General features: G+C 58.8%; 2 protein-coding genes and 1 long non-coding RNA gene across 8 annotated transcripts in view; 1 reads left to right on the forward strand and 2 right to left on the reverse strand.

Moving 5' to 3' along the window:
- Positions 1-241: 241 nt before the first annotated feature.
- On the reverse strand, positions 242-9,354 carry RAP1GAP (RAP1 GTPase activating protein). Of its 3 annotated transcripts, XM_050982487.1 has the most exons (21): positions 9,298-9,354; positions 7,656-7,732; positions 7,526-7,573; positions 7,379-7,417; positions 7,109-7,294; positions 6,298-6,392; positions 6,144-6,222; positions 6,002-6,055; positions 5,839-5,922; positions 5,659-5,759; positions 5,453-5,582; positions 4,852-5,007; positions 4,704-4,775; positions 4,515-4,601; positions 3,751-3,888; positions 2,905-3,155; positions 2,751-2,822; positions 1,857-1,950; positions 1,698-1,779; positions 1,545-1,612; positions 242-1,464 (listed from the first exon to the last, which is right to left on the reverse strand). In XM_050982487.1, exons 3-21 carry the CDS (start codon positions 7,562-7,564, stop codon positions 1,456-1,458), a joined length of 1,836 nt encoding a protein of 611 aa, XP_050838444.1. In that variant the 5' UTR covers positions 7,565-7,573; positions 7,656-7,732; positions 9,298-9,354; the 3' UTR covers positions 242-1,455. The 3 variants fall into 3 exon arrangements, with proteins under 3 accessions (XP_050838444.1, XP_050838443.1, XP_050838445.1); XM_050982486.1 differs by lacking the exon at positions 9,298-9,354 and having other exon boundaries at positions 7,656-7,869; XM_050982488.1 differs by lacking the exons at positions 1,857-1,950; positions 2,751-2,822; positions 9,298-9,354 and having other exon boundaries at positions 7,656-7,869.
- A 1,102-nt stretch (positions 9,355-10,456) lies between these two features.
- The window catches only part of USP48 (ubiquitin specific peptidase 48), a 31,071-nt gene continuing 19,633 nt past the window's right edge, over positions 10,457-21,894 (reverse strand). The window contains exons 16-27 of one of the 4 annotated variants that reach the window (XM_009095644.4): positions 20,281-20,405; positions 20,004-20,126; positions 18,115-18,176; positions 17,544-17,654; positions 16,805-16,923; positions 16,076-16,182; positions 14,141-14,245; positions 13,569-13,724; positions 13,323-13,448; positions 12,294-12,342; positions 12,122-12,148; positions 10,457-12,024 (exon numbers count right to left, since the gene is read on the reverse strand). In XM_009095644.4, coding sequence (XP_009093892.1) covers positions 12,002-12,024; positions 12,122-12,148; positions 12,294-12,342; positions 13,323-13,448; positions 13,569-13,724; positions 14,141-14,245; positions 16,076-16,182; positions 16,805-16,923; positions 17,544-17,654; positions 18,115-18,176; positions 20,004-20,126; positions 20,281-20,405 — 1,133 coding nt within the window. In that variant the 3' untranslated portion in view covers positions 10,457-12,001. Of the gene's footprint in view, positions 12,025-12,121; positions 12,149-12,293; positions 12,343-13,322; positions 13,449-13,568; positions 13,725-14,140; positions 14,246-16,075; positions 16,183-16,804; positions 16,924-17,543; positions 17,655-18,114; positions 18,177-20,003; positions 20,127-20,280; positions 20,406-21,894 lie in introns of those variants that run through there. The other 3 variants (XR_003945177.2, XM_018920480.3, XR_001991577.3) reach the window with 3 other exon arrangements.
- On the forward strand, positions 12,349-12,967 carry LOC127060330 (uncharacterized). The gene is made up of 2 exons (XR_007779259.1): positions 12,349-12,532; positions 12,593-12,967. It is a non-coding gene; the product is annotated as an uncharacterized LOC127060330 (long non-coding RNA).

Here is a 21,894-nt window from a genome sequence, read left to right on the forward strand (position 1 = left end):
TCCTCCAGAACAGGTGGAGGTGCTGACTCCGACAGGGCAGGATTTGGGGGGGCTCTGACCTCAGCAGGGCTGATTTGGGGGGCTCTGACCTCAACAGGGCTGGATTTGGGGGGCTCTGACCTCGGTAGGGCAGGATTTGGGGGGCTCTGACCTCAGCAGGGCAGGATTGGATTTGGGGGCTCCGACCTCAGCAGGGCAGGAATGGGGGGGCTCTGACCTTGGCAGGACAGGATTTGGATTTGGGGGGCTCTGACCTCGGTAGGGCAGGATTTGGGGGGCTCTGACCTCACCAGGGCAGGATTTTGGGGGACTCTGACCTCAGCAGGGCAGGATTTGGGGGGCTCTGACCTCACCAGGGCAGGATTTTGGGGTACTCTGACCTCAGCAGGGCAGGATTTGGGGGGCTCTAACCTCAGCAGGGCAGGATTTGGGGGGCTCTGACCTCACAAGGGCAGGATTTTGGGGTACTCTGACCTCAGCAGGGCAGGATTTGGGGGGCTCTGACCTCACCAGGGCAGGATTTGGGGGGCTCTGACCCCCCCTTTCCTCCCCAGGCAGTGCCAGATCCCAATCGGGGCCGGCTGCTGGCACTTCCCAGAACTCGGGCAGGCCGGGCTATGTTTAACCACTCCCGGGGTGCCGCGTGGTTTTTGGGGGTTCAGGGGGGTGGGAACCACTCTCCCTTGGCCGGGGGGTTGGCAGGACGCCGGTGGCCACGGGGTCGTGGCCAAAAGCCACTCCTGACGCCGGGCTGGCCAGCAGAGCTGAAAGAGGCACTCTAGGTGGTGGTGGTGGGGGGGGGGCGGTGAGAGCACTGCCTGCCGTATTTTGGGGTACTCGCAGCACCCCTAAAAAGGGACCATCAAAGAAAGGCTTTGCTTGGCCTGGCTGCTGTGAAACCCCAACATTTGGTTAAATGTCTCCCCAAAAGGAGTGTTTTTATAGTTCCCACTGATGTTTGGGGTTTTGGGGAGCCCCTAGATATTGGAGATCACCCCACAGTAGCGATAAATAAACCTTTATTTTATACAGGACTCACGGGAAACACAGTTTGGGAGGGTGTGAAAAAATATTCCTCCCCCTCCCCCCAGTTCCAGCCTCCAGCACATTCCGGAACTTTTGTCCCTTAAAATAAAAGGGGGGGAGAGGGAGCTCCACTTTGGGGTTACCCTGGATTTGAGTCCCCTCTTTTTTCATCGGGGAGGGGATGATGCTGGGGTTGGACCCACTCTTCATTCTGGGGTCACAGCAGAGGGGAGGCCCCTTTGTGGTGCATCACCCCCTCACCCAAAGGGGTTTTGGGGTGACAGAGATTGTCTGGAGGGGGGGGCACATCCCAATTTTTGTTGGGGGGCCCCCCAAATCCTGCACCGGGGACGATGGCTTCAGCTCCTGGCACGGGGGTGGCACACAGAGGGGGGTGAAGCAGTGACACCCCCGCAGATCGGGGGGTGACTATGAGCCCTGTGGGAGGGACATCAGTGGGGGCACCCCAGGCTGGGCACCCCGATACTGCACTGGTGGAGGGGGGAGAACAGCCTCACCGGGTTCGGGGGGGGCTGCTCCAGCTGAATTTTGATCTCAGGGCAGGGGGGGTCAGGTGGGCGGCGGCCTGGGGCAAAGGGCGAGGGGGGATCGTGAGCACCCCGAGGGGTCCCCCAGCCCCGCGGCGCCCTGACCCGGGGGTGCTGGGCTACCTGGGGGGGTCCCGGGGGTGTCATCCGGCCAGGGGGTATCAGTGAAGGCGTCGCGGTGGCTCCCCGAAGGCGAGCGGCTCTCCTGAGGGGGCGGAGGGGGGTCAGAGGGGTGCTGCCCACCCCAAACTGCCCCCCCGGACGCCCCCGGGCTCCCCGTACCCGTCCCGGCTCGCCGGGCTCCTCCGCGGCGCTGCCGAAGCTGCTGGCGCTGGAGGAGGAGCGGGAGAAATCCGGCGGCTCCGGCTTCTCAGCCCTGCCAGGGACAGTCCCCAAGGCCAGGGACAGTCCCCAAGGCCACAACAGGCTGGCACCGCGCCTCGTGGCCACCACCGTGGCCCGCTGCGATGCTGCGCTGGCCCCGGGACACCCTGTCCCCACACCACCCCGCCCGGGACACTGGATCCTCATGTAACCCTAGCCCCGGCATGTCCCATCCCCATGCCACCCTGTCCCCACCCCATCCCATCCCTGGGAGGTCCCTGCCCCATGCAATGCTGTCCCCATGTCTCTTGTCATCATACCAACCTCTCCCCGTGCTATGTGCCCCTGTGTCACCCACCTTCATGCCAACCCCCATCCAAGCCACCCAAGTGCCCCCCCACAGCCCCCCTGCCACCTTGTCCCTGCCACATACAGACCCGATGACACTCAGCCCCTGTGACACCCTGTCCCTCTGGTGTCTTGTCCCCATGCTGCTCTGCGCCAGCCATCCTGGTGCCACCTCGTCCCTCTGCCACCCCACCCACCGTCACTCTGGCCCACCGCATTCCTTTGCTGTCCCATCCCTCCGGTCCCTGTGTCGCCTTCACATCGCCCTGTTCCAGTGCCCAACTCTGTGCCACCCCATCCTGGTGTCACCCTGTCCTTGAGCTGCACCATCCCAGTGTCCTCCAGTCCCCATGTCACCTGGTCCTGGAGTCACCCAGGGTGACCACCATACTGGTGCCACCCTGTCCCGTTGCCACACCATCCCGGTGTCCTCCAGTCCCCAAACATTCCCACCCCAGTGCCCTCCTGTCCCCGTGTCCCCGATCCCGGTGCCAGCTGCGGGACCTGTCGGGGTTCCGGCGGCTCTCGGGGGAGCTGTGTGTGGAGCTGGAGCCGTCGGCGGCTCCGGGGCCGTCCCTGCGGGGAGGCGACGGCAGTGAGGTGACATCGGGAGGGGACAGCGGGAGGGGACAGCGGCGGTGCCGGTACCGGCGCTCACCTGCCGGCCGGCGCCTCCTGGATGCTCTCGATGCCGATGGCGCTGGAGCGGCGGGAGCCGAGGGGGCCGGGCCGCCGCCGTGACGGGCTCTTCCCGGGCACCAGCAGCGCCTGCGGGGCGCCGTTAACCGGGGGGACACCGGGGATCGGGGAGACACCGAGGGGGGACAGCGAGGTACCCACCTCTTCCACCGAGCCCAGCCCGATGGCGCTGCCGCGGCGTCCCCGGCGGCTCCCGGGCACCAGCAGCGACTGGGGGCGGCAGCGCGTCACCGATCGGGGACAACGGGGCGCGGGGAATCAGGTACCGGGGGGGAAACCGGGCACCGGGAGGGGAACCGGGCACGGGAGTGGAACCGGGTACCGGGGGGAGAAGCGGGCACCGGGAAGGGAACAGGGCACCGGGGGGAGAACCGGGCACCGGGGGGAACCGGGTACCGGGGAGGGGCGGAGCCAAATGTGAGATGGGAGGAGCTTGTATTGAGGGGCGGGGCTTAAGACACGGGACGCGACTGGCAATTTGGGCGGGGCTTATGCTGATAGAGGCGTGGCCTAAACGGGTGTGGTTTGTTGAGCAACGGGGCGGGGCTTGATGTCACGTGGCCGTTCTGGTTGGTGAGGGGGCGGGGTCCGAGGTGGGCGTGGCCGCAGACACTCCCCCGCAGATCGGCTGCGCGCGCAGGGGGCGGGGCCAAGGTCCGGGGCGCGGTCACAGCAAAGAGGCGTGGTCAGTGCAGAGGCGTGGCCAGGGCCATGGGGGCGTGTCCTGGGCGGGGACCCGGGGTGGGGACCCGGCCCCGCAGTGCTGCGTGCGGGGGTGTGGGGGGTGCGAGACCCCGCGCCCCACCTTGAAGGACTCGAAGAAGCCCGGGGCGGCGCCGCCGTTGTCGGGCCGTTCGTCGTCGGGGCTGAGCCCCAGCATGGCCTGGCTGCGCGCCTGCAGCTCCTCGTGCAGCGTCTCCAGCAGCGCAGCCCGCGTCCGCTCCTGCGCACCATCCCCGCACTGCTACGCCCACGCGAGACCACCCAGCCCGCACCCGGCCCGCAGCCACCTCCGCACCAACCCCCGCACCCGGCCCGCACCCACCTCCGCACCAAGCCCCGCACCCAGCCCCGCACCCCGGTCGCACGGCTGCGCCGTGCCAGGCATCCACCCCCGGCCCAGAAAGCCTCCACCCACGCAGGACCAGCCTCCTCCTGCTGCACCCACGCGACGCCGCCCACAGCGCCCCGCAGCCCCGCACCCACCGCTGCCACCCACGCAAGGCCACCGCGAGCACCCACCCCTGCGCTGCTGCGCCCACACGAGCTCGTCCCACTCCAGACACCCACACTCCAGCGCTGCACCCACACGGGGCCGCCCCCGCAACCCCCTCCCCACCGCGCTGCTGCCCCCCCCACGTGAGACCTGCCCCCGTGAGACACCCCCTACCCCGGGCACCACCGCCCTGCCCGGATGGGGACCCAGCCCCTGCCCACCTACGTGCAGCCCCCACGGTGTGTGCAGGCCCCACAGTGGGCACCCACATCCACAGCCTCGTGTTGCCCCACGGCTTGCCCAGCCCCTCCGGGTGCCCCCAGTGCCCCGTACCCGCAGCCCCGTGCCCGCACCTCCAGCTTGGCGAACTTCTCGGCGCGGTAGCAGGCGTACTCGGCGTTGATGAGCTTGGTCAGCAGGAACTCCTGGAACTCGGGGCCCTGCGGGGTGCGGGCGGCCCGGGAAGAGCGTGGGTGGGTGGGTGAGCGGAGGCGTGGCTGGGTGTCCCCAGGGGCTCCCCGGCGGCACCCACGGGCGCTCACCTTCCTGAAGACGGCGGGGTCGGGCAGCGGCGGGCCGAAGAAGGGCACGTCGTCACGGGCGGTGACGGAGACCTGTGGCGGGTGGGGGGGTGACGGGACACCCCGCGGGCCCCCACGGGTACGGGGACACTGAGGCACGGAAGGGTACCTTGTAGAGGGTGCCCTGGGTGCCCCCCTGCTCCAGCTGCACCACCACGAAGGCGTGGAGGAAGTTGGAGGCGATCATGTCGGGGACGAAGGGGGTGTTCTCGTCCTGGAAGACGATGGCCACGATGTCGTTGCCGATGTGACGCTTCCGCTGTAGCTGTAGGGACAGGTGGGGTGCAGAGGGACACGGGGGGAACATAGGGGGACACAGGAGGACACGAGGGACAGAGGATGGTCACACCAGGGGCATCAAAGGAATGAAAGCTCCTGTGGCCCATATATGCACTCCAGCCCCCATGGGTGCTCCACCAGGCCCCTGTGTCCCACAGCTCCCCCCTGGCACCCATGGGTGCCTTAACAGCCCTCTGCATCCCAAAGATGTTTCCCCACACCCATGAGTGCCCTGCCATCTCCTGGGCCCCACAGATGCCCACCACCACCCATGGTGACCCAGGAGTCCCCTCCATTCCATGGGACATCCCCAAAGACCCCACAGCCCTTCCACCCCAATGAAGTGCCCCAGGACCACCTCCCACCCCCTGCTCTCAAGCACCCAAGTGTCCCCCACCTCCTTTCACCCCCCAGCCCCCATGGGTGCCCACCTGCTGGGCGTCCCCCTCGGTGTAGGGCAGTTTGGTGGAGACGTGGAACATGATCTCCTTGTCACGGAAGTGGCAGTAGACTGACTCGCTGCCCGTCTGTCCGTGGGTCACATCCAGCCCCCCTCGGAACCTGCGTGGGTGGGTGGGTGGGTGACAGAGGCACCCTGACCCCACAGGTCCTTCCCCCCCAGCATCCCCTCACGCACCCCTTGAAGTCCCGCAGCTGCACCCGCTGACCCAGAACGTCGAGGAATTCGGCGAAGGCCGGGCTCTCCTCCGTGGTGCCGAAAAGCTCCTCCTCGGAGGTCTGCAGTGGGGTGGGGATGGGTGCTAGCACCCACCCAGGGACTCCCCCCTCCCTAACCCCCACCCACCCCATCCCATACCTGCCCCAGTTTTTGGTAGATGACCCCAAATTTGAAGTGGTTGCTGAGCACGTGCTCATCAAAGGCGAGGATGAGGCGGGATGCCTGCGGGGTGGGGAGGGGTCAGAAGGTGGGGAGGGGCACCCACGGGTGCCCGGGTGCCCCCTCCCTGCAGCCCGTTCACCTTGGGATAGAGCACGGGGTAGAAGCGATCCACGTTGACGTCCTCGCACACCAGCTGTGGGAAGGAGGGAGGGGCGCTGCCTTGGGGGGCCTGGGGCTGGGGGGCACCCATGGGTGCTGCTGGGGGGTGGGGCCGCACCCACCTTGGCCATCTGCACCACATTGGGGAACTCGGCCAGGCAGGAGATGGGCACCACATCGTGCAGGGTGCGGGCACGGGTGCTGCGGGGCAAGGAGGGGGTCAGGGGAGCCCCCAGGCCAGGCAGCTCCCGGGGGTGCCTCCCGCAGCCCGCTCACCGCAGCAGCAGGTGGAGGTGCTCCTGCTCGTCGTACTTGAGGGAGAAGACCAGGTGTCCCAGCGCCGGGTCCAGGGAGTAGTAGTTGAAGTGCTCCTGTGGGAAGGAGCAAAGGGCGCTCTTGCTGGGGGCATTTATGCTACAGGACACCCGTGTCCGTGAGCACCCACGGGACACCCGTGTCCATGGGAACCCGTGGGACATCCATGTGCATGAGTACCCATGGGACATCCAGGCCCATGAGCACCCATGGAACACCCATGTCCATCGGATACCCACACCCAAAAGCACCCATCCCCATGGAGCACCCGTGTCCATGAGCACCTGTACCCACAGATACCACCTATGGGGCACCTACACTCAGTGAGCCTCACACCCCTTGGGGCATCCAGGTCCTATGGACACACAAACTTGTGGAGCCCCCATGTCCACACAAACCTGTGGAGAACCCATGTGCATGGGCAGCCGTGCCAGGGCATCTCCTGCCCATGGAGACCCAACACCCACCTCCCTCACCACCCACCCCACAGAGGACCCGTGTCCACAAGCATCCACATGCCAAAGCCCCTGTGTTTATGAGGTCTCCATGTCCTTCCATTCCCATGGAGAACCCACCCCAAGCACTTTGCCATGCCCAGGGATACCCACATCCATGAGCCCCCATGTCCATGGCCCATGGGACTCCCATCCCTGTGGACACCACACCCACGTCCAGGAACACCTGAGATGTGGTCTCCAAGCTCCTGCCCATCCACACCCATGGGACATCCCCCCAGCCCAGCCCCCACACCTGCAGCACCCCAGGGCCTCACCTTGCCCAGGAAGTGCTTGCGGTAGATCTTGGCCGTGTGGTTGCCCTCCAGCTTTGCCCGGGTGCCGGGTACTGGGGTGGGGGGCGAGTCGGGGGCCCCGCTCAGCTGGTGGTTGGTGCCCTCAATCCAGTAACCCCCGAATTGTGGCAGGAGGATGAGGGGGAACGGCCCCTCCCGGCCCAGCACCTGTGCCCACAGCCATGGTGAGTGCTTTGGGCACCCCCACCAGCCCAGGCCAGGCAGGCTCTGGCCCTCAGCCCCCTGCCCTACCTCGTGCACGCTGGGGTAGGGGATGTAATCCTCCTCCGTCTGCAAGACAACGGAGCGGTGACGGCCACCATAGGTGGTGGGATGGGTGATGCCCATGGTGGCACCCCAGGGTGCTGGCTGCGTGCCCCCCACTCCAACAACACCTACCTTGAGCGGCGGGGGGATGGCATGGCGCTGCTGGGCCATCCTGCTGCCCTGGGGAGAGAGGGGCTCTGGGTGCCTGTCTCCCTGCCTTGGGGTGGGCATCCTCGGGTGGGGGGCAACCACTGGTGCTTACCTGGGGGTTGGGAGGTGCTGCTGGCTGGAGACGTGTCTAGGTGGTGTGAGGGCGTCCAGGGGGGCCCATGGCGCTTCCTGGGGACAGGAGAGCTCCCCCACAGCCCCTCTCCAGGACGCCCGGCCAGCAGCCTTACCCCCGAATCCAACTGATGATGGCAGCGAGCCAAGTGCCACCCTGCGGGTGCCGGGGGCCAGCGGGGCGGGAGCGGCGGGGCGAGGTCACCGCGTGGGGACGGCGGGGATCCCCGGACCCCCCCAGCCCCACCCGCCCCCGAAGGGCGCCCTCTGCCGGCGGGAGGCGGCGGCGCGGGGCAGCACCACGGACAGCGCCGGGACCCCTTGACAGTGTCACCGACCCCGGGAGGTGGCACCGGCCCAGTGAGGTGGCACCGACCCCGCAAATGTGGCACCGACACCGTGAGGTGGAAACGACCCCGAGAAAGTGGCACCGACCCCGGGAGATGGCACCCACCCCGTGAGGCGGCACTGACTCCGTGCCCGTGTCACCCACCCCGTGAGATGTGATCATGCCCGCACCAATGTCATTGACCCCGAGCCAGTGCCACCAACCCCGTGCCAGTGCCAACCCCCCTCGTGGAAGTGTCACTGGCGCGGTGCAAGCACGGTCATTTTTGGTGCCAGCGCCACCGACCCCCTGCCCAGGGTCTCTCCCCGTGCAGGTGTGATCATTCCCGTGCCAGTGTCACCGGCCCCGTGCAAATGTCGCTTTCCCCGTGGCAGTGTGACCGTTCTCGTGCAAACGCCACCGGCCCCATGCAAATGGCACTGTCCCCACCAAACACAGCCCTGGTGCAAGTGCGACCCGGCCCTGTGCAAACACAATGACGTGCAAGTACGTCCCTGGTGCGAAAGGGACCCTCGTGCAAATGTCACCGTCTCTGTGCAAACAGGACATTGGTGCAAATGTCACCGTCCCTGTGCAAAGCCAGCCCCAGCGCAGGTGTGACCCGTCCCTGTGCAAACACAACCGCAGCCAAGCGCAGCCCCGGTGCAGGTGGGACCCGTCCCCGTGCAAGGTGTGACCCCGCTGTCCCCGTGCCAATGCGACATTGCCACCCGGCCCCGTGCAAACGCGACCCTTCCCCGCGCACCCCCTGGGCCACTGCGTGACCCCGCCGGGCTGGGGGCGACCCTGGGGGGGCCCCCCTATCGCTCCCCACACCCCCCACATCCACGGGGGGGGGCTGGCCCGGGAGGGTGGGGGGAGCACCGGGGGAGAGATGTTCGAAATGTGGGGGCCAGACTGGGGGTGGGAGATTGGGTTTGGGGGGACACGGGACTCACACTGGGGAGACTGGAACAGGGAGGAGGCGATGGGGGCAGAAGAGGGGGGCAGGTTTGGTGGGGGGCAAGTTGTTGGGTGTAATTATGGAGGAGACATTTGGGGGGGGTCGGTTGGGGGGCCAATGGGGGACTCCTCCCTCCCCCCACCCGCCCCCACCCGGGTCTTTTCCCCCAGGCCCGGAGCATTTCCCTCCCCATCTCCTCCCCCGGTACCGGCAGCGATGAAGGTCACGGGCGGACGGACCCCCCGGTGCTGCGGCGGGGATGAGGGGACATCCCCAGAGGGGGATCTCCGGGGGGACCGCGGTGCCCGCTCCCCGCAGGGCGGCACTTACCGGGGGCGGCGGGGCCGGGCGGTCCCGGAGCGGGGCCGGTACCGAGCGGAGCCGAGCGGGGCCCCGGCGCTCGCTGCCACCGCGCAGCGTCACGTGCGGCGGGGCGGGGCGGCCCCTCCGGGGGCGGTGGGACCGGGAGCCGGTACCGGGAACCGGGCACCGTACCGGGGAACGGCCGCGGGCTCCGGGAGCAGACCACCGGCCACCGGCACCAGGAAAACGGCACCGGGCACTAAGATCCGGAACTGGGGATCCCCCTCTCCATCCCTGATGTCACCCCCGGGACCGCCGGGGTCTCCCCTCCTTCCCCAGCGCCCCGCAGAGCGGGGGACCCCCCCAAACGTCTCCCTGTCCCCCCCGGGACCCATCTCCATCCCCCCGCCCGCGGTTGGCACCCGGGTGCCACTCTGCCCATCACCCACATCTCCCCCCAGATTCGGCTCGCGGGGCTCCCCCCCGTCTCCCCCCGGGACCCAGAGCTGGCTCCCCCACCCGTGGCTCCCAGCAGACCCCACTCATCCATAACCCCCTTCCCTGGGACTCAGGGACCCCCATCTCTATCCCTGGTGCCCAAGCCCCTCCTCCCCTACCTCTCCCTCCCTGGTACCCCAGGAACCCCCCCATCCATAATTCCCCAATCCTGGTAACCAGAGTACCCCCATCCTTAACCCCTCCTCTCCCACACAGAGGGTGGCTCCCATCCCTACCTGGGATCCCCACCCCACAGCCCCCCAGCTCCCACCCCATCCCATCTCTAATGCCCATCCCCAGTACCCCCCCCATCCCCCAAGGCCTCTCTTCTCCCCCCACCTCCAGCACCCATTTGCCTCCCCCCGGGGCTCAGGGGGACACCCTGGCTTGGAGGGCCCCAAGGAGGGGCAGGGACCCCCTCCCAGGGACACACCAGGTGGGGATTGGGGTTGATGTGACAGGGCCAGGGCCACCAAATGCTGTGCCCAAGCTCCATGAAAACCTATTCCCTCCTTGTGCAAAGCAGGGGGGATTCCTGCTCCAGCGGGTCCCTCTTGCTCCCACCACACCCTGCAGTGCCCATGTTCCTTTTTGGGGCAGCTCCGAGTGGGATTTATGGGATAATCACCTCCACCTTGCTCCAACCCCCTGGGCCCACGTGTCTGCACTGTAACGAGGCTGCCACAGCTCCAATGACAACTTTAATCCGATAATATTTGCAAATAACAGACAAACCAGGAATGGGGCCTTGGCTCACACCTTGCACCTGCATCCTCCCTAGGATCCGGCGCTGCCGGAACCGCCACAGCCCTGGGACACCCACAGGGCTCCTTCCCACAACAGTGTAAGCTCAAGGAAGAGACTTTTTTATATATAACATTAAAAAAAATTAACAGCAACTTGAAAAGATGGAATTTCCAAGGAATATGTACACAAGCGAGTGCTTCAGGTTGGGAAGAAAAGCCTCCTGTGGCTTTGGCATGGAATTTGCCATGTCTATACCTTAGGAAAGAATCCAGGGGTTCAAACTGCCCCAAAAGATCACATTTTAGGAAATTCAGAGCCCCTCAAATGCTGCTGCTTCACCCCCAAACTCAGCAGGGACAAGGGAGGAAGGCGCTGGGCAAAGAGCAGCTGGAATTCTTTGCATAAAACGCTGGAAATAAAACACTGGAAATCAAAACTAGTGGGGTTTTGGGCATGGAATTTGTGGCCCACATCCTCTTCTTGAAGCCCAAATTCCTGCAAACCTTGAAAAAATAAATCTGATGTGACCCCTGCATTGTATTTCTCTGCAGAAACAAAGGAAAAGGTTGGAAAGGAAGAGGATCTCTAATAAAGAGATTCCTTGGCAGTGCCCAGTGTGGATCAGTCTGGAAGTGGGATACTATTTCCTGCTAAATATTTATGGGGAGAAAAGTTTTCTGGGGGATGTTAAAAAAAGGAAAAAAAAAATTAGTGCATTGCTGAAAAATGATGAGAGAGGAGTAACAAAACCTCTTCCCATGGGAAACTCGGCACCCACCTGCACCCCCTCGCCAGCTCTGACTGCCCTAGCCAGGAATGCTCCCAGCAGCGCCAGACTGGAGGAAAAATTTTCTCCAGAATCATTAAAATATCCCAAATTTCTAAAAAAACCCCCAGTTCCCAGAGCCCAGATGGTTACTGGATTGTCCAAGGCGTGGAAGTGACAGTGGAAGGATGCGGAGAGGGGGTGGCTCCCAGCCCCTGGCAGGGCTTGGGAGGCAGATCCCAGCTTCCATTTTGGGTCAAGAAAATGAAGTTTTGTTTGAAAGCGCTAGCCATTCCTCACGAAGTCACAATTCCTGTACTTCCATGCTGGACTGAAAGGGTGAGAGTGGATCAAAGCCAGGATTATCCTAAAGAGTTCCTGCAGAGTGATCAGGGTGGGCTGGATCTACTGCCACCACCCCTCTGCTGGGGGCACCAGGGCTGCCCCTTGTGCCACACACACCAACTGCTGCTCAACTTCCCAACCTTGCTGTTCTCTGTTAAATAAACCTGGGAACGTTGTCCTGAAGCAGGATGTCCTTCAGTGCAATCTGCTTTGACATAAGGCATTTGTTTTGTTTTTTTGGGGAGCAAACGTCTCACGATGGATTTTTGCCTTCTGGAAGAGTCAAAAAGTACTGTATCCACCTATTTTTATTCTTTTAATGCCCTAGCATGTGACAAATCCTCTTCCCTTCTGGTTGCTCCTCTTGGAAAACCATCAGTGGCCAAGTAAACCAGTCCCTGGGAAGGAAAGACAGCATCAGCAGATGAGGAGGGAAAGGGGATGGGGGTGGGATTGATATGAGGGGATACAAAGGGGAAAAACACCAGGACTCACCTTTAAATCCTTCTTCAGGCATACAAACTGGGATGGAAAGGGAAGGAAAGCATTAGAAGTGGCTCTGATGATCCCACAGCCACAAGGAAATGCCACAATCCCCATGTCCCACCCTCCCAAACCCAGCCCTTGGCCAGCAAAGCCAAGGCCAGCCCTTGCCCACCCCTCTCACCTTGCATAACGTCGTCCATGGCTGCGTAATCCGCAATGGGCTCGTCAGCCTGGGAAGGTGGAAAGGACAGGGAATGAACCAGCACAGGGATCAGGGAATGAACCAGCACAGGGATCAGGGAATGAACCAGCACAGGGATCAGGGATGAACCAGCACAGGGATCCAGGGAATGAACCAGCACAGGGATCCAGGAATGAACCAGCACAGGGATCAGGGAATGAACCAGCACAGGGATCAGGGTGAACCGCACAGGATCAGGGATTTGAACCAGCACAGGGACATGAACAGACAGGGATCAGGGAATGAACCAGCACAGGGATCCAGGGAATGAACCAGCACAGGGATCAGGGAATGAACCAGCACAGGGATCAGGGAATGAACCAGCACAGGGATCAGGGAATGAACCAGCACAGGGATCCAGGAAATGGCTCTGCTGCCAAAACACTGGGAGCCCCATGCAAGGACTCACTCCCCAATTTAGTTGTGTTTTAGGCTGGTACCCACAGAGCTCAGCAGCTGTATCAGCTACAAAGCACTCTTGGAAATAAAAGAAGGGGGGTTTTCTCCTTCAAATCAAAGATAGAATGGATTTACCTCCTCCAAAACAAAGAAAATTAGGGATACTCCTCCTCCAAAGCAAGAATAATGAGGATTTTCCTCCCCTAACTCAAAAATTTAAGGCTTTTCCTCCTCCAAAACAAAACAAAAGGATATTCCTCTTCAAAAACAAACCAAAAAAAAGTCAGGATTTTCCTCCTCCAGAACAACAACAACAAGAAGAAAAAAAAAACCAAAAAAACCACCCCTCCCCCCCCAAAAAAACCCCAAAAAATAAAAAAACAACCCCTCAAACACCCAAGGATATTCCTCCTCTGAAACAAAGTAAGGATTCTTCTTCTCCAAAGCAAAAAACAATAAGGATTTTCCTCCTCTAAGACAAAAAAAATTAAGGATTCTCCTTCTCCTCCTCCAAGGAGCTCCCTGAGGAGCTGGCTCCCTTTGTCCCCATTTCCACACCCAAGCAGGTACCTTGAGCAGGATGACAGACTCAGGGATGACTCCCAGGCTGCCCAGCGTGGCCGTGTCATCGCTCAGGATCTTCCCATCCAGGGACAGGTTCTGGTCGAAGGGGGCCACGGAGAAGGCGTGCATGATCTGGGGGCACACAGACACCTCATCCTGGAGCTGCTGCACCTCCCACCCCAGCTCCTGGGGCAGTCACACCCTTCCCCTGCACCCCCACACTCCTCCCTGTGTGTTTTCTGCTGGCCTCACCTGGATTTTCAGCTCTTTCAGGGTCTGGTTGGCTGACACAAGCAGCGCTTTCTCCCCCCGGACCTTGCGGTGCCGTGTGCTTCTCCTGATCCCCTGTTTCTGGTAGGTGATGTAGCTCTGGTGGGACAGCTTCTGGCGTTTTGTGCCACCATTGGCCTGGAGACGAGGCAAAAATCGAGGAGATTGAGCTGCTTGGGGATAAACCAAATCTTCCCACATCCCAGAGAGTGTTTTGGGCCAATTGGTCACGCAAGGGAAGGCAGGAAGAGATGGAAAACCCCTTGGAAAGCCAATTGAAGCATGCAAGTGTGGAGATGACCAAAGGATTTACCTTCAAACCTCAGTTCCTAGTCCTAATGCCAGCGTGGGGCAGATTTCCACATGCACATGAATCCCTATCCATATTTTATCTCTCCAAACCCAGCACTGGTGTGGTTTGTCCATTCAAATGGCAATTTCAGACACTTTTCCACTGCCAGTGAGATGCAGAGGAGGAGGGTGGTGATCCCATCATGCTGACTCGAGAGGATGATACAAAAATCAAGGAACCTGATGGGATTTTTCATCTCTACCTGGTTAAAATCAGGATCTTGTTCCCCCTCTGGCTTGTTTTCCTCCCTTTCCTCTTCAGCTTCCGAGCTGCTCACGTTCAGCTCTGGAGCCACGTCCTTCATTACCTGGAGTCATAAAAATCATTCTCCGTAACCAACAGCATCCACATGGCCTGTCCCACCCTGGCCAACAGCTCCTGGGGACCTCCAGGTGCCGCCTCCATCCAGAGAGCCCAGGAACAACCCTGGGAGCTGCTCCATGAGCTCTGCAAAGGCTCCTCCACCCTCCCCAGCTGTGTGGAACCTCAGTGGGATTCAGCTCAGGAATCCCCCCCTGTGCAACTGCAGGTGCTTCCTGCCCTCCTTTCCAGGCAAAGGAAAGTCTCTCGAGCCCCTGACTGAGTCCTTTCTCATCAGCTGGCTGATCCAAGTGTATTACAAAAGCCTCAGCATGGAGAAAGTATTTTCTGTGAATGAAGACATTTACCCACCCCTGCAGCAGCCTGGCAGGGACACGCAGCACCATTACTTATGGGGCTGGAGGTTGTAAGTAAATGAAATCTAAATAATTTACACAAATACAAAAATAAAAAGGTTGTTCAGGCCAGTGAAAGTCACTCCAGGCATAGATTTGCCTGGATGTAAATTCCCAGCTAGGCTGTAGCTGGAAGTGGGCTTTGCAGGAGCCCAAGAGAAGTGGATGCCAAGAGCTCTCATCTCCATCAATGTATTTGCAATTAATGAGGCAATTCCAGCTCCAAACATTCCCCAGAGCCCTCTGAATTCCAGCAGTGCCACCCTACAATGATTTTATCTGGATGAGGCTTCCCTCTGCAGCACCATTCACCCCAAGGAAGAACCAGGTGGTACAGAGGTGGGAGGAAAAGGGGTGAGGAGCTGGGAAACACTCCCTGGTTTTGCAAAGCCAGCAGGAAGGGCACAGTGGCTCCCAGTGCTGCTGACAGCGATCCTGGCCAGCATTCCTGCTGCTTCCCATCCTGCCGAGGCTGCCCTGTTACTGGGGGATCTCGTGGGCACGTTCTCACCCCCTCTCTCCAGCTCCAGCTGCTCCATAAAGAATAGCTCCCTGTTTTTCTGCCAGCCCCACGTGTGAGCACAGTCCTGTCCAGTGCCAGAAAAATACAACACCCAACCCTCTCGTGCACCAGAGCCAAGAGGGATTGAGGCTGGGGATTCAGGCTGAAAGCCCGTGGCTGAGGGCTCCAGACGGTGCTGCGTGATCCACATCTCACATCCACGGCAGGAGCTCATCCAGCCTCCAGCTCCCTGTGGGCTCCAGCGCCTCCCTGGGATTGGCAGGGAGGGGGAAATCAAGGAAAGGCAAAAAAACCCACCCCACACTCCAAAGGTGCAGAGACTGTCTTCATCTCAGCTTGCCCACCCTTGGCTCCCTTCTTAAGAGCCCTAAGGAGGGGGATTTACCAGAACTAAGCTTTGGGTACTTGGAAAACCAGCTCTAGAGCTGATCCTGACACTTAAGACCAGAAAAAACAAAATTCACAGCTTCAGGGGATCCTGAGAATCATCTCCAAGTTCATTGTCTCACCAGCACCGAGGGGAAGAGCTCATTTCTATCCAGGAATTAAAATGTCACTTGAGCAAGAAGAAAGGAAATGACAAATATTGGAGGGGGAGGAGAGCAGGTACAGCCTGGGGACACAGCTAAGACAGAGAAAACAGCTGGGAGCATCCCTGAAAACACAAAGGATTTGGTTTGGCAAAAGGCAGCCTCTAGGAGATGGAATTTTCAGAGTCAGAATGTCCCAATTTGCTGTTTTTGCCAGAGCTGCCTGGAGCTGCAGAGCTGGAGACTTCTGCCCCCACCACCACCACAGACCAGCAGATCCCCAGCAGCCCTGGGGACATGGGAGCTGTGCCAGCCCCCTCGGGGCATTCCTGGAGCCTGGCTGAGCAGGGATGGGGGACAGTCCCTACCTTTTTGTTGTCCACCACTTTGTGGATGTAGATGGTGGCCTGGGTGTACTCGCGCAGGTCCCGCTGCTGCTGGCACAGGAGCCCTTCCCGGCACTCGGGGCACAGCTCTGGGCAAACACCAAGGCAGAACACATCTCATTGCTCCAGCCCCTCAGAGCCCCTGTGCAGGGCCCTCACTGCTAGCTGAGAGCAAACCACATGAAATCCCAGAGTGGTTTGGGCTGGAAGAGACCTTTAGGATCTCATCCACCCCCTGCCAGAGGCAGGGACACCTTCCACTATCCCACATTGCTCCAGGCCTTGGACACTTCCAGGGATCCAGGGGCAGTCACAGCTTCTCTGGGCACGCAGTGCCAGGGCCTGCCCACCCTCACAGCCAAGAAATTCTCTGCAATACTCCATCTAACCCTACCCTCTGGCAGTGGGAAGCCATTTCCTGTGTCCTCTCCCTCCAGGCCCTCATCCCACATCCTTCTGCAGCTCTCCTGGAGCCCCTTTATGCCCTGGAAGGGGCTCTGAGCTCTCCCTGGAGCCCTCTCTTCTCCAGACTGAACACCCCCAGCTCTCCCAGCCTCGCTCCAGTGCCTCCACATCCTTCCTGTGCTTAAGACTCCAGAACTGGACACGGCATTGCAGGGGGGACCCTGCCAAGCTCTGTGTTTCCCAGTGACCCCCTGGGACTGAAGTTTCTGGCCCTGGGAGGCCCTCCCAGGAACAGGGGTCACTCACGGGGCTCGGAGGCGTAGCGGGCGCCCTCGGCCGCCTGGGTCCGGGTGATTTTGATGACGTGATCCACGACAAAGAGCTTTTGGATCCTCTCCCACTCGCTGGGCCATATCAGAGCTATACTGTGCAAAGGAACAGGCAAGTGCTTTATGACATTGGAAAAGCCAAGCCCTAAACTCACAAAAAATCCCTCCCTCTTTGGGCTTGTTGGTCTGTCAATGAAAGAAAAACTGCAAAATCCGTCCAAAACGTGGTGATACGGGAGGGCCTGTGCACCCAGATAACAGCAGCCTGTGATTAGTGACACTGCTGTGCTCCTGTCGTGCCGCAGGGAGGGATGGAGGAGGAAAGGAGTGGAAGATTTCCTACTTTTAGTGCTGCATCACTGCAGAAGCAAGGCTATGGAGCATGAAGTCCAGCCCTGCAGCCAGCACTCCAGGGGGGAAGGCTCACGGAAAGCAAATTGTAAGGAAGCAGAATGTTTCTGCATCCTGGCCAAATCTAGAGTGGTTATTGTCAGGAACAAACCAAGCTGAAGGAAGCTCTATTTTCCTGACCCAGCATCCTTGGACAAGTCTTGCCTTGCAGGAAGGCTGAGGTGGCTCTGAGAAAGCCTTGGTGTTAATTTTGAGGGAAAGGATTACTCCTCATCTTGCTGTGGCTCAGCAGCAGGAACATTCCTTTGGGAACGTTCTCCCGAAGCTCCTGGCAAAAGGAAAGCGTGTGAAGGGAAGGAACTCACTGTTTGGAGTCTTCTTTGGTCATGGAAGCAAAGGTGAACATGAGCCCCCCATGGGGACAGAGCAGGACACTGTTTGCTACGGAGGACACGGGGCTGCAGCGCGTCGGCCTCCTGCAAAAGGGAAGAAGTTTGGAAAGCTGGATCAGGTTATCCCAACAAAATCCCCACAATTCTTCAGGAAGACAGGAAGAAATCACAGGTGAGCATTTACACAAGGCATTCCAACAAGGAATAGTAACTATGAGTGATGAGGAAATCAGATCTGCATTCCTCTGCGGTGCAGAATGACTCTGACCAGCAGAGATTTCCATCTCCAGCCCGAGCGGTGACCTTTGGGATACAGCTCCAGACAGATGAAAAAACTAATCAGGTTACCAGCTTATCTGACCATCTGGTTAACACACAGCAAACAAGGAAATTCAGTGTCTTACACTGTATTACAATTGATACAAGTCCTGCAAAAACCAGCTTCATTGTTTCCATGAGCTCACCGTGCTGCCAGTCAGAAGCAAAACATCCACAGCCCCCAAAATAAGAGATAAAAAGCACCAAAACCCTCCAGCCAAGTTACCTGACAAATTTCCTCCATTCTTCTACAAAGAACTGCGAAACAATATACAGCTCATCCGTCTCCTGGGGGAAAAGAGGAGGGAAAAGGATCTTTTTAATGAACCCAACAATGACTGTTGGATTTTTCGGCAGTGCTCGCTCCCTTTGAGACCTCGGCTCTGCTTTACCATGACAACTCCATCCAAGTGGGCTGAGAAAGCCAAGTAAAATAATTTGGGATCAGGTACTAAGCACTGCCATTGCTAATCTTGTGTTTATTACAAAGTTACTTGAGCATTTGATCCAATTACTTTTAATTCCCAGTGGGAAAGGGCATTTCCCTGGAGCAGCCAGGACTCCCCAGCGTTGTTCCTCTTGCTGGGCACTCAGCGTTCGAAGCCGGTGAACCCCTCAACCCCACAGGCATGGGGTGAGACCACCCCAACATCCCTCAATTGCTTCCAACATCAAAATCCACAAGTTTGGCAGCAGCAGGGATACCAAATCACAGCTGTGCACCAAATGAGACAGCGTTTTTGGGATAATCTGTGGTTTTTTTGTCCCAATCTTCCTTTAAATTGTTTGATCCTTGACAAGAAACCATCCAGCCCCCAAGAGCTGTGTGACAAAATTACTTCCATGCTCTCCTTCATCCTCACCCCTTTCCCAAAGACAGATTTAAGGGCTTGCTTCATCTTTCTGTAGGAAAACTGAGCACACCCAAACATATGTATATACAGTTTTTAATTTCCCTTTGTCTCTTGATTTCTGCTCGTTTCCTTCCCCGAACCTCAATCTCTTTGGATCAGGAGAACTCCAAAGGCTTGAGGGGAAGATCCTCAGCTCAGCTCTCTTCTGTGAGGCTCCCATGGGAAATTAAAAGGGAAAGGAAGATACAAAGAGAAAGAAGGATCTAACCCTGCTGGTGGACACCCTTCTATGTCTGACCCACAGTGATGAGCTTCAACTTTCTCCAGCTCCAAAAGCAAATCCAACTAAATACAACCTTAACCACCTACACTGGCAGGACCTGGAGCTCTCCAGCTCAGCATGAAAGGAAAACTCCTTTTAAACCATTCTGGGTCTCCTTGGTTCTGAGCCATGGATTTGTGTTGCCTCAGTTTTTATTCCCAGCTGGAGCAGCGAGGGATGGAGGAAGACACCTGCCAATGAACCTTGGCAGGATTGTAGAGTCAGCCATTAATCAGCACCACGAGACTCCCAGGAGCCAAGGACTGGAGCCAACGGCTCATTCTGGGCACCTCAAACCCCCAAAAATTCCTGGAGAAGCTGCTAGGAGAGGATTTTCACAGCCACCACTGCTCTTTGGAGGGCTTCAGCATTTTGGGAAGCTCCCTGAGCTTTTGGGACACAGGATGATGCTGGAGCACACTGAATTTTGCCCAAGCAGCAGCAAAAGGTGGTGGTGGGGCAAAGTTCAGGTGTGTTCCAGCATCCTCCTGCATGGGAAGGCTGATGGAGAGCTGTGGGAAGTGGCTGTGCTGTTTCCTCCTTCCAGGGAAGGTACAACCATGACAGCAACATTGTCACTGTCATCTCCCTGACTGTGGGCCAGCCACAGCTCCCTTGGCACACCAGCCATTCCCCTGGCTCTTCAGCACTTTGTGCCAGCACAGCTAATCCAGGGAAGTCACACCTCAGCACGACACCCGTCAGAGCTCTGCTGGCACGCACGAGTGAACGGTTATGGAATGGTTTGGGATCTCCTTCCACCCCCTGCCATGGCCAGGGACACCCTCCCCTATCCCAGGTGCTCCAAGCCCATCCAACTTGGCCCTGGGCACGTCCAGGGATGAGGCAGCCACAGCTTCTCTGGGCAGGAGAGGGATTAAAGCAAACAAAAACCTCTCCCAAGCTTGGTTGCATCCCCTGATCCCCCTCCTTCCCTACCTGAGGCCAGCTGCCCAGGCAAGGCCTGCATTTATCATGGAACAGGTTCTGGAGAGAAGTCTTCTGCTCACTGGCCATCATCTTATGCAGAGCTTCATTTTCCTCCCCTTCACGCTCCAAAATCTGCAGGAAACAGTTAATTACATCCCAGCTCCTGCTCCCAGCTGCTGCTAAAGGTGACTTTATTCCCCTCCATGGCACAGGGTTGTGTTAAAAAGGAAAACCAGAAATACAACCAGTATTTACAGTCAACAAAAGGGGAGTATTTGGCAAATACCTTGCACTGGGAACAGCACTCTCTGTTATTTGGGAATTCGGGGGCTTTTGGAAAATATTGCTTGAGTTTCTCCCAGGCTTCCTTGGAAACCACCCTCCGCTCGTTTTCAGAGATGCACAGGTCACCTGCAGGGAGAGAATCAAGGAAAGGCTTTGATCACAACATGCTCAGGGATGTTTTGCAGCCCTTGATTGAAGAGATTACAAGGAACAAACGTGGGGAAGAAATCCACACCACGTCAGCAAAACCCAGTAAAGTCACCTTCAACTCCTTCCTTGCTTTTTTTAGACAGAGAATAATAACCATAATAATAATAATAATAGTACTTTAATTTTTAAAAATGCTCTTTAGATTTCCAAGACCATGGCCTAAGCAGCTGATCAAACACAAGCAGGGATGTGGGGAAAAGCCAGAGGGCACAGGGCCACTGTTTTCTCATCCTGGCTATCCACAGCTACATCCTCATGGTGACACCATTGCTGAGCCCCAGGATGATAACCCTGTGTTCCATGAAACCAGGTGCCTTCCACATCGTTGAAAACCCCAAACTCCCACTGTAGAATCTCAACACAGTTTCATGTGCCCTATCCAAGCACCTGAAAATGTGGAAAGGGCAGATTTTTCACCCTAAATCTGCTCTGGGGAATAAATGGATGTGAAGATACCAAGCAAGATTTTCCAGCTATCCCCCCAGAACACTTACTTATCCATCAGGATTATTTATCCTGATATCAGGATTATCTATCCTGATGCTCAGGCAGCTCCAAGACCCCAGCAAGGATTTCCAGGAGCCATTTGTGCCTGCTGTCTCAGGGGTGGAAGCAGGAGGCACACTCAGGCACTGGGACGCCACGTGCACAAGGACGACACGTGCTGGCCGGATAAACAAGGCTTGGAAAAACGGGAGAAGGCTCTGGGATCTGACCAGCTGCCCACTCACAGGGCTGCTGATGGCCAAGGGGAAAACACAAGCCCATCTCCCTTGGAGACAGCAGCTGGGAAGTCCCTGTGCAGGGAGGAACACGGGGAGCAGCCGTTGCGACACCGGGATGAGAACCGGATTTGGGAATATCCAAGAGGGAAGGAAAACAGCAACTGTGGTGTCCAAAGGGCACAATCCCTTATTATCTGCTTTTCTATAGCCTGGAGAGCTGCAGAGAGAGAGGAGGGAGAGGAACTCCTTCCTCCCCACCCTCAGGCAGCTCTTTAACATGACAAGCAGCTCCTCAGGCCCACGACTCCCTCCAGCCGTGCCTGGAATTTGGCCAGCCCTGAAGAGGAAAAAATAGCAATGCTCCCCTCCTGCTTTTCCTCTAATAAACAAAGGTCAGGCCTCGGTGCAGCTCTTGGCCACTTGAGCTTCATCCAACAAGGCCAAATGGCTCCAGAGGCTGGCCCAGGATGCTGCCCAGAGCCAGCAAGGATGGGGAAAGAAAGGAGCTTGTACAAATAAGTGCCTTGACACCACATGATTAATGAAAACAGATTAATACTGTGAGTGAAAAAGGTGGAAAAATCAGCTCTGGGTCTGCAGGGCACAAGTGCTTTGCCATCTGGAAGATGAACTCAACCACTGCTGACCCTGCTTCCCACTCCCACCATCCAGGGACATGT

This window comes from Serinus canaria, chromosome 21 (assembly GCF_022539315.1).
Source record: "Serinus canaria isolate serCan28SL12 chromosome 21, serCan2020, whole genome shotgun sequence".
Taxonomy (NCBI): Eukaryota; Metazoa; Chordata; class Aves; order Passeriformes; family Fringillidae; genus Serinus; species Serinus canaria.